Source organism: Solea senegalensis, linkage group LG9 (assembly GCF_019176455.1).
Source record: "Solea senegalensis isolate Sse05_10M linkage group LG9, IFAPA_SoseM_1, whole genome shotgun sequence".
Lineage (NCBI taxonomy): Eukaryota > Metazoa > Chordata > Actinopteri > Pleuronectiformes > Soleidae > Solea > Solea senegalensis.
Window position 1 is genome coordinate 19,126,462 of NC_058029.1, and position 11,048 is coordinate 19,137,509.

At 42.7% G+C, this 11,048-nt stretch overlaps 1 protein-coding gene across 1 annotated transcript; it reads left to right on the forward strand.

Moving 5' to 3' along the window:
• Positions 1-3,713: 3,713 nt before the first annotated feature.
• Positions 3,714-10,669, forward strand: she (Src homology 2 domain containing E). Its single transcript, XM_044033825.1, has 6 exons — positions 3,714-4,606; positions 5,070-5,196; positions 6,970-7,224; positions 7,466-7,835; positions 9,247-9,366; positions 9,622-10,669. The coding sequence occupies exons 1-6, from the start codon at positions 4,160-4,162 to the stop codon at positions 9,812-9,814; spliced, it is 1,512 nt and encodes a 503-aa protein (XP_043889760.1). The 5' UTR covers positions 3,714-4,159; the 3' UTR covers positions 9,815-10,669.
• The last annotated feature ends 379 nt before the right edge of the window (positions 10,670-11,048 follow it).

Genomic DNA, 11,048 nt, shown 5'->3' on the forward strand with positions numbered 1-11,048 from the left:
AACTCTGGATTGGTAGGGGTTACATTCTCTGTCTTTTCAGCATTAAAAGTAGAGGAAACCAGGTGCATGTACAGTGAATTTGGTCAACATCAATCCTTGCAATAAAAACTTGCCAAAAAGTGACTGCACCCCATAACTCTAAATTGGTAGGGCTTACTTTCTCTGTCTTTTCAGCATGAGCAGTAGAGGAAACCAGGTAAATGTACAGTGAATTTGGTCAGTATCGCTCCTTGCAATAAAGAGTATTAACGGTAATATTAACGGTTCCCGGTTGGAACAAGGGCCTTTCTGCATGGAGTTTGCATGTTCTCCCCGTGTGTGCGTGGGTTCTCTCCGAGTTCTCCGGCTTCCTCCCACAGTCCAAAAACATGCAATGTGGGGATTAGGTAAATTGGACACTCTAAATTGACCATAGGAGTGAGTGTGAGAGTGAATGGTTGTTTGTCTTTAGTTGTGTGTGGCCCTGCGATGGACTGGCGAACTGTCCAGGGTGTACCCTGCCTATCGCCCGATGTAGCTGAGATTGGCACAGCACCCCCCGCGACCCTCTGGTGGAGGATAAAGCGGTAGATGATGACTGACTGACAAACTACACATGCTTTCCACAAGTTTGATGATAATGAAAAATATAAAATCTGAGACATGCACTCCTTTCATAGCTATAGGTAACCCTTCATCATCCTCCTTCAGTATGTAGGTCCCGTCTAAAAAATAAAAACCATGACTTTAACAAAATTATCCCAGCTGATATGTTTATCATGAAAATAGACAATGCGAGTGTGTGCATGTGCAACACACACACACAGACACACAACAAATTAGCAAAGGGGAGAAATAGCAGGTTCCTACCTCAGTTATGGCTTTAGGGGAGGAATTTTCCATAAACTCTGACCTCCAGATTCAGCGCGCACACCGAGTCCTGGCTCCAAAGCCAAAAATGGGTCAATCTCCCAGATTGATCATGGATCAGGATACGAGGTTAATAGCACAGGGACCAACACCGGAGGACCCACAATCTTTGAGAAGCAATTCAATCAACCGGAAGCGTGACTTGGAAACACAGCGGGAGTGGACGCACCGGAGAATGTGTTAATGCATTATGACATGGATACGTCTAGTTTTAAGAGAAATAAGAAATCAATTACAAAACTGGTCAGGAATACATGGGAGGAAATGACGTGTGGAGAGATCTACATCCACTGCAGAGGGATTTTACTCATTACTCAACAACACACTCTGTGTTCTCCAGAATTATGCAGAAAGAAAACCGAGATAAAATAAAAGACAGTTGGATTGGAGATGGCAGATGTGTCTGACCATAGTGCCATCTATCTGAAGATACACTTGAATTGTAGATGGAAAGAAACAATATGGAGATTGAATGTGGGGATATTAAATAAGCAAATTAGGGCAGATATACAGACTTACCTGGAGGGAAACAATAATAGGGAAACAGATCTATATTGTGGGACGCTTTAAAAGCTGTGATAAGGGGAACATTGGTTTCAATTACAAGTAATCTCAAAAGAGAAAGAATGAAGCAGTATAAATTGCATATAGCAGAATTGAGACATTTGTTGTTTGAATTGAAACATTTGGAAAAGGAAAAGTTGAACCAAAACTGCTTCAACTTTTCCTTTTCCAAATGTCTCAATTCAAACAACGAATGAACGAGGTGAGAAAGGAAATGAATAATCTACTTCAATATGAATTGGGAACGAAAGCAAGATATTTAAAACAAAACTATTATGAATCGGGTCCCAGTGCTATGAAATTATCAGCGTGACGTTTACGGAAACAACAGGCTGAAACTACAGTCAATAAAATACACGACCCGAAAACAGACCAGCCCAAATGTGAACCAAAAGAAATATTTTTAGAGACTATTACAAAGAACTTTACACTGAGTCATCAGCTTCAGATCAGAATGATATAAAGACTTTTCTCGACTCTCTGGATCTACCCTCAATAGGCACTAAACAAAATGAACACATTACAACAAAGATAACAATAGATGAAATTCGGAAAGCAAGACATATGGTATTCCACAGTGAAACGATTAAAAATAGGAAGGGAAATTGGACTATTAAAATAGATTGCATTTGATAATAAATGTGTACCAAGAAAACATGATGTTAGATTTAAACATTGGGCAGAAAAAGGAATTACAGCCATATGTACAACTATTAAAAGAGGTGAAATGAAAAGCTTTCAAGAACTAAAGAATACACATGGACTTATGAATTATTTAGATATCTTTCTTTTTGTTTGTTTTGTTAATGTCTTGTTGATATTATTTTTTCTATTTCACTCCACATTACTGTATGATGGATATTGTTTTGCACTGTATTGTCAACATTGATAACTAAATATTGTTAAAAAATGTAACTCGTTATTACCCACCTCTGATAGCACTTACTGATTTCTCATTATGTGTTATATGATTGCTATCTAATATGAATTTATGAAGATTTTCTCTTCATACGGTTCTTTTTCCGTATAGCCTCTTACCTTGGGCTACAGGACATTTCTATTGCACAGTAAAAAAAAACATTTCTCCCGGTGCTGCGCGTGCCAGCTCACCCGTATATTATATGTACGAGTAGACCGACGCTCACTTCCTCTAAACTGATGCGCGTTCCCATCGGGGGCAGTCGTTTTTCGGGAAGCAGCCTCTTTTCGGCACTACACCGGGACCGTTTTCATGTAAAGGGACAGCCCCTATTTTTCACTGCAGGTGATAGATAAACAGAGTCTATGACACAACTGTTGGAGGTGAATGCACACGAGGATGCTCATGCATTTGTTCTTCCAATTCAACTGTAGATGGCACAACTTCATATGAACCACAACCTGGTAACCCTGGAAGAGCTTAAAGAGACCAGGTTATTTCATCTTCCACCTTTTGATATTGTGAATTCACGTGTTCTGATCTTTGAAGTGTGCTGCTGCTTCTGCACAAAGAAAGAATGCAAGGAATTGCAAAGAATATCCTTGATCTTAGTGGGACAAACCTGGTTGAATAAAGGTGGAATAAAATAAAATAAATCATGGCTTACGTGTTGTATAAAATTTGATGATTTCTACAGCAATATTTTGGCTGGAACTGGTCCATATTGGACTGGAATTACAAATAACGTGTGTAGTCATAATAATGTGAATGCATAGAAATAAAATGGGCGAGAAAGTGAAAACTGACATTTTTGAACTTTTGAAAAATGTCACTTTTTTAAATGAGCTTTGAAATTGAAATACACACACACACACACACACACACACACACACACACACACACACACACACACACACACACACACACACACACACACATCCCTTAACATGGCATGGCTTGGCATGCTTGTCATAATTTGGACCTGGGGGACTATAACTGAGGCCCCCTGCTGGCTTCCAGTCTCCAAAACTCAGATGCAAGTGCACCACCTCCAGTGACTTGGACCTAAAGAGCACAAGTCAGTGTAGTAGTTTTCCATCCAAGATTGTAAAGATTTTATATTTCATTGTGATTTAGTGGCATAATTAATGTTTCCGACTGTGCAGTCATTTCACTGGTATTTGTCTAGCTCCAGATAAAGCTTGGGCATCAGAGGATTCACTTACATAAAGTTCAATAAAGCTCCTACTCCACCCCCGCCCCGTCCACGCAGCCCCTCCCCAAACTTCAGCGACATCCCACTGTCGGCGCACACCAACGTTCCTCTCATCTCATCACTCTCGACAGACTGGACGCACCATCTCACGCTCCGGGAATGGGATCTGTACTTGGTTCAAAGAAAAACTTCCAGTTCTTTCGAGTTTTCGCTCTGCAGAGGTTACTCTTTAAACTACAGGGATAGTTGTCACTGCAGAGTGACCGCAGCAAAGAGCCATCAGCTGACCAATGTTCTCCCAAGACGCATCAGGTTTTCTGATTGTCAGTGAGTTTTGGATGCTATAGGAACCAGCACAGCACAGAAGTTGCCTCTGCTCAGGCTGATTATGCAGACATCCTTGCGTTTTCACACAAGAGTTATTACGAGGCGTGCGTAAAGTACGTATGCGTAAAGCTGGAGCTTTTGCGCACGTGCCAATTAGTTCAAGAGGGCAGCCTGGATAAGAAAGCGTAGATAACTGTTAAATATTCAATCTCTCACAAGTATTAATGACAGCCATGGCAAAATGGTTCAGAGATTTCCCCATCAACCTCAAGAACGGAAATGAAAGAGTCCGCTCGGCCTCCGAATCCGGTCCACAAACTCGACCCAAACCAACGTTTTCGCGAGACAGTTTGAAAGGAAATCAGCGAAAGGATGGAGGAGTCGGGGGGTTGTTAGCGGGGAGAAATAGGAAAAATTCGGCTACAGAACTAGGTCGCAGTAACGCTGGGACCGTCTGGGACAGTCTCACAAGTGGAAAAAGTCGCAAGAATTCCAAGATCGAGACTGGGACACCTGATGAGAACCGCCAGGTAAGGACCACCAGTCTGGCGCAAGCGTACATCAGCAGGATGATCAAAGTGGACAAACACGACAAGACCCCCAAACTCAACGGGATAAGTGAACAGAAGGTGCCTGACAACGACAAGGGAAGATCTGATATCAAGACAACAGTGAGTAACTTAATGTAAACTTAATTCTAAATCTGCTGTTTGTTTAGAAGTGTTACGAGCATACAGATTCAAAGTCAATACAATTACTGTGGGAAAAGAAAAGTCATCTACTGTGGGCTTGAGGTCAGTGGGTGTCTTTGTATTTCCCTCCCCACCTCAGTTCATGTCCATGTATTCAGTTTCCATCACTCTCAAAAGAATACAATGAAGTTTTACTACATTGTCTCAGATCAAACAGGCAAACACAATGTTCTGACCTCTTTGCACAAGTATTTCCGTTTGTCCCTCCATTACTTGTCACTCAGTCATGGACACCACACACACACACACACACACACACACACACAGTGTGTATCAGATCCCTGTCCCCTGTCGCCTCTGATGACTCCAGGTAACATGTGAATTGGTACAGCCCAGTATTGTGCTTTGTAGCTTTGTAAATGGTGTATTCTTCCTCTCACAGCTGATTATCCTCGAGGACTATGCAGATCCTTTTGATGCAGAGAAAACTAAGGAGCAGAGAGAGGCTGAGCGAGCAGGGATGAATGACGGCTACATGGAGCCCTATGATGCCCAGGTCATCATCACAGGTGAGATTTAGTGTCATTACAATTACAAGGATTCTCCAAAACAGGACATTACTAACCTCAACTAACCTCAAGGCATCTAAATCTGCATATCCTAATGATGATGCCAAGAAAGGAACTGTTTCTCTTCACAGAAGCAGGAAAGTGCAGCAGCAAATCTTGAAATGTTGAAATATCTTTATTAGTGTTTGTCCACTAACAACATCTCAAAATCTATGTCACGATTCATAAAAGTCACAGCTGAGTTTCTCTGCACTCACACAGCCTGGTGTTTCTGCTGAAGGGCTGTTTTAAAGGGATGTAAAGACGAATCAGAACCTCGGTCTCTATTCCAACTTCCCTCCCTGCTGGCGGTTGCTATAGTAACAGTGTTGTGCAGGGACAATGGGCGCAGCTTCCTCTTCAGCTTCCTGTCTCCTGTCTCTGTTTCCTTTGCCCCATTCTCTTGATAGGAACTTGGCCCTGGTGCCCCCCTCTCCACACATAGACAGACATCCACATAATACTTTATGGTGCCGTAAATCAAAAGACCCCCCCACCCACCACCACCCTTCCCAAAACCTACAGACCCTGGACTCCCCTAACTCACTGCCCCTCACCCAATCACTTCCCAGCAGTCAGGAAGTGGCCGGGCCGGCTAGCCAATCAGCATCTGTGTTGACCTTTGCTTCCTGTAGTTCCATTGTTTGGCCACACAATGGTGCAGACACACAGGCTACCTGTCGGACAGCATGGAAGCACAACAAGAAAAATTCCCTGAAAAAGCAACGCAATGCCATAAGAAACACCATGTACAGTTTCACACTGTTTCCTGTGTGAGTATCACATGTCTGTCAATAAAACATGCTGAATAAGCATGACATGTCAACAACTAGACAGCCTTACCATCATTCAGTAACACTGAATATCATAATTGCAGGCATGCCATGCAATTTAACCATGGGATACAAATGAAGGTTTCTATTTTAACATCAATATTTTCCTCTCTAGCCTTGACTCTACTCAAAGTGCTGTTCATATGCACATTCATACTGTACAGCTGCCTGTCACACATGGACTCATCCAGTACACATTTTAAGATAAGGCACTTATTTTGTATGTACATGTCTGAAGATAAGTAGATTTGTTTTGGTAAGTGAAATGAAACTTGTAAGAAACTAGAAAGCGGCGCTACTAGAAGACAAAAATTAAGCTGAGAATTGCTGAGAGAGGTTGTCTGTCTCTGTATGTGTCCCTGTGATGGACTGACCACCTGTCCAGGATTCTTCAAATGCAGTTGAAGGACAAATTGCCTGTTAGGTATTACATTAAAAAAGGGAGATGTTTCTACAAAGGGAATTTTAAAAGGCCCACTGTGTAAGAATTGGTGATGTCTAATAGTGAGCCCTTCCCTTTTCCATGCTAGACAGGAAACTGCAGTGGCCTCTGTATCAGAGGGGACGTAAACACTCTTTCACAACTCTCTCCACTCTCTCTACTGTTTCCTCCTCCTTCATTTCTGATTTGTGGTTTGGAGATTTCCATAATTTAAGTAGTAATCCCTTAAAGCTGAAGGGAAAATCAACTGTCTTTGTCTTTTTAGACCCCCTCTGTAAAAGCAAGACAGTTGAAGGCTGTTCTAAGACCATCCGAAAGAAACCCTCGTAAATGTTACACCCTGGACCTTTAAGAGACAGTGTTGTGGTTCCTCACAGGTGGAGATACAAGGCTTTGTTTTCTATTACATAAGGAAAAATGATAAGAACACCTAATCACGTGACCATTCTTCTGCCGTAGAGGTTCGTAGACGTGGCTCCAAAGACCTCCTGAAAGTGTGTGTCCTGCTGGACCGTGGCCACAAAGAGGAAAAGGGAGAAGAGAGCAAACCTGCGCCCCCAAATATCTATGACACACCATACGAGGGTGGACTGGACGGAGCTAGTGACGGTGTGTGGATCCCCGTCACGCGACCAGAGTCTGACGTCCGTCCCGCTGGAGAGTACGAGCTGCCCTGGGAGTGGAGAAAGGAGGACATTGTTAGAGCACTGTCAGGTATGGACATGGGGTGGAGGGGTGATGGGAGGGGTGGGTGTGGGGGTTAAGGGTGTGGAGGAAGGATACCATGAGTTTTATTTGCACAGTATTTCCACAACAATTTTGTGTTTGGCTTAGAGAGGAAACAAAACAACCCTGCTGAATCAATTTCCAGAGATGTGTTTACATTTGTAGCCCTGCTTCTCTTTGATAGAATTTTGTTATGAACGGTTGATATTGTCTCTCCTGCTTCCTTCAGCTCAGTTTGAGGCAGTGGATTGTTCTCCCAGTAAAGAGAACAGTTCAAACTCCAGCCGCCAGCCGCAGCCGCAGCAGCAGCAGCAGCAGCAGCAGCAGCAGCCGCAGCAGCAGCAGACCTTGAGACAGAAGAACTGGAACCATAAAACACTTGTCTCCTCCACTTCATCCTCCTCCTCTGCCTCCTTCCCCTCCTCTCCTATTCTCAAGCTTTCCCCCCTCACACCCACATCTCCCTCCTTCCCCACACTGAAACTCTCACCCTCGTCCAGCCCTATCAGACTTTCCCCTCCGTCCCCGACTTCCATTGGTGCCCCACTGGATGGGGATGAAGCTAAAGTGGACCCCAGTTTGGCCCTGGAGAAGCAGAGGTAAGGCGGGAGAAGGGAACGTTGTTGACACGTAGAGAGAGATTATATTTGCCAAAATTAGTAAAACTAAAACAGGCAACATTTGGTAAACGTGCAAATAACAAATCAAAGTATGAACTTGGCTGTAAAAGGCACAAATGGCATACAGTATATATACAATAAAGATGATTAATCGTCTCCAAATACAGTATGTAGGAAAGACTTGGAAAGAGTTAAACTCACAACTATTACATCAATTACACATATTTGCTTCCTCTATTTCAAAGTGTTAACTTAAACATAGAAAAGGCTTTATCATCCTCCACCACAGCGTTGAACAGGATTCGAGGATTGAGGGAATTAAAGAAAAGAGCTGAGATATTTAGTCATCAACTCAAATTACTTGTACTAACAACACATTCTTTTTCTCTTCTTTTTGCTTTTTGCTTATCCATTTGAACAGTTCCCTCACTAGTTTTGGCCACATATAAATACATATGCGTTAAAGTTGGTAAGATTTTCCTCACCATCTGATCAGTCTCACAGAACCGATACTGCGTGTCCCCTTGGCCAAGTTTGCAGTTGGCACTGCAAACATTTTTAAGTGAAATTGGGTTTTTATCACTGCAGGCATGGGCCAGCAGACACACTTAAAGATATAATGTTTAAGTGTGGCATTCAAATATCTAAACACAATGAGACCGGTGTTATTTATTCAGTTGCGTACTACACTTACATTAGCCAAAATGTTTACAACACTCTTTAAATCCACAGAAATCCATCATCTGCTTTAGTGTCTTGCTTGTTCTAGTCCCCCCCCCCACACACACTAATGTTCCAACAGTGTGTGTGTGTGTGTGTGTTTGTCACTAATGAATCATGATTACTCATCGAGTTCTCCCCATGAAGCACAAACGCACACGAGACAACAATCCTACACTGCTTCTCAGTGTTATCAAACAAGTTCATTAGGATTGGCGTCAAAGAGAGAGATTTAGTGTCAGAAATTGCATAATGTGCCTTTAACTCCTGGTACATAAGCATTGAAGGAGGGTGCAAGACAGGATGGATTCATTTTTAATTTTTAACAATGAAGCTTATTATGTGGCCGTCATAATCGGTGTCCCTCAAAACCAGCACACACAGCCACATTCACATTGGATGCCCATATTTGTCTCTTTGCCCTCTCAATTTGACCTTTGACACTGTTAACTCAGTCAACCTGCGTCTCTGGATTCTGACACGTTTGTCTCAGCCTGTTTCGTTCTTCCTGTCGCTCTCTTTCGCTTCTTCTCTCACCATCACTGCTCATCTGACTCATCTCCATATGTCAGTGTGCTACAGTATATGTCAATGATCTCCTGTCTGTCTGTGCCCGCCCCCCAACCCCCACCCTCCTCCTCTTACTCCTCTGTGTCCCCATCTCGCCAAGCTGGTACCATGGCAGTGTGAGTCGACAGCAGGCTGAGGCTCAGCTGCAGCGCTGCAGGGAAGCCAGCTTCCTGGTGAGAGACAGCGAATCAGGAACCAGCAAATACTCCATCGCTTTGAAGTGAGTGTTGGCAAGTGTGTATCATTTGTGTTGTTGTAGCATAGAATATGTATATATGTTTGTATATACAGTATATACATATACATATATATATACGTATATATATATATATATATATATATGTAGCATCTTATAGCGCTTCTTTTATCTTATAGCACTGTTGTGCCAATTGTTGTCGTACGTTGCACTTTCTTTCCTTACTCCGTGTCTTTCTCTCTTCTCCCGTTGTCTCTATTTCACTCCCATCTCCTTTAGGACCAGTCAGAGTTGTGTGCACATCATTGTGGCCCAGACTAAGAGCAGCAAGGGCTTGGGCTACACGCTGAATCAGAGCAGTTGCGTCTTCTCCAGTATTGCTGAGCTGGTCCACCACTACTGCACACACAGGCTGCCTTTCACTGGAGCTGAGCACATGACCCTGCAGCATCCTGTGCTCAGGACACACTGAACACGTGTAAAGGACAAACACAAAAACACACACACACACACACACACGACACATTTTTGCACGGACGCACACAAACTTAAACCTGCATGTGTACAGATACATGTGTACTGAATTGGATTTCCACGTGCAATGCTTTACTAAGCGTGTGGGGCTTCCAAGCGCTACCTAGTGGCCATAAGTAGGCACTTCAGTAAACACTGATGACACTGCTGTAGTGCTGACTCTTTCACACACACACACACGCAGTCTCTTCTTCCACTGCACCATTGTTTTGTGTGTCGGCTCATGCCGAGCTCATTGATCTGTGCATTACCTGCAACAATGCACATGACGTGCTTTACTTACTAGTGCCAATAGGATTATTTGAAACAAACGGAGAGGCTAATAACTTCTTCATGAGCTGCCCTAACGCAGAGGTGCTGACATCATTACTCAGCACCATCGATTAATACACGCGATTGAAGTATATTCATTCATCCATCTGACATGTCAATCAGCTTATTGATCTATCCTGGAAACCAGGCTGATTTTCCGTCTTTACCACTCTGTCCGTCAAGAGAAAGCCTTGTATTGATTAGATGATTAGAACTTGTGTAGAGGGAGGGGTCATGTGACATAATGGTATAAAGACAACAAAATAGTTTGACTGTGGCCCATTTACTGGCCGTCACTGTATTTAGAATGTATGTTCATTTTAAAGATATCATGTTGTGAATGGACCCAAAAATGAACCTATTGTAAGCATTAATGACGTAAGTTTGTGACTGAACGTTCGCGTGGTGATGTTGGTTGTGTATTATTGTTGTAAAACATTTATTCAGTAAATAAACCTCTATTAATAAACATTCATATTCATGGAAGACAAGCAGTGTTATTAATATACATAACAGCAGCAAAAGTCAAAGCTGAGCCCAAAGACAAAAGGCAGTGGAACAGAAATGAGAAGCTAAGCAGAGTGAATGTGTCTGCTGTAAAACTCATTGACCTGTGTGTGAAATCAATTATAGCTTCACATGCACTCACACATTTGCTGTCAACAAATCCTGACAAACCTTAGAAAATGCACAGTCTGTGCACAAATAGCGTATATTCACACAACCTAAAGAGTTAAATCTCTCACACACAGACACACAGACACTCTTCATGAGGAAGCGTTGTCCTTACAATAATGCATGGATGTCTAACCAGTAAACACCAGTGTTTACTAGTTTGCAAGCGTGTCTCCTATAAGGTT

Excerpts from the sequence above, each read along its gene's own strand:
- she (XM_044033825.1), top strand. The coding sequence starts at position 4,160 with ATGACAGCCATGGCAAAATGGTTCAGAGATTTCCCCATCAACCTCAAG. Across the intron at positions 5,197-6,969 it reads TGCCCAGGTCATCATCACAG|AGGTTCGTAGACGTGGCTCC; the intron begins GTGAGATTTAGT and ends CTTCTGCCGTAG. Across the intron at positions 9,367-9,621 it reads AAATACTCCATCGCTTTGAA|GACCAGTCAGAGTTGTGTGC; the intron begins GTGAGTGTTGGC and ends CATCTCCTTTAG.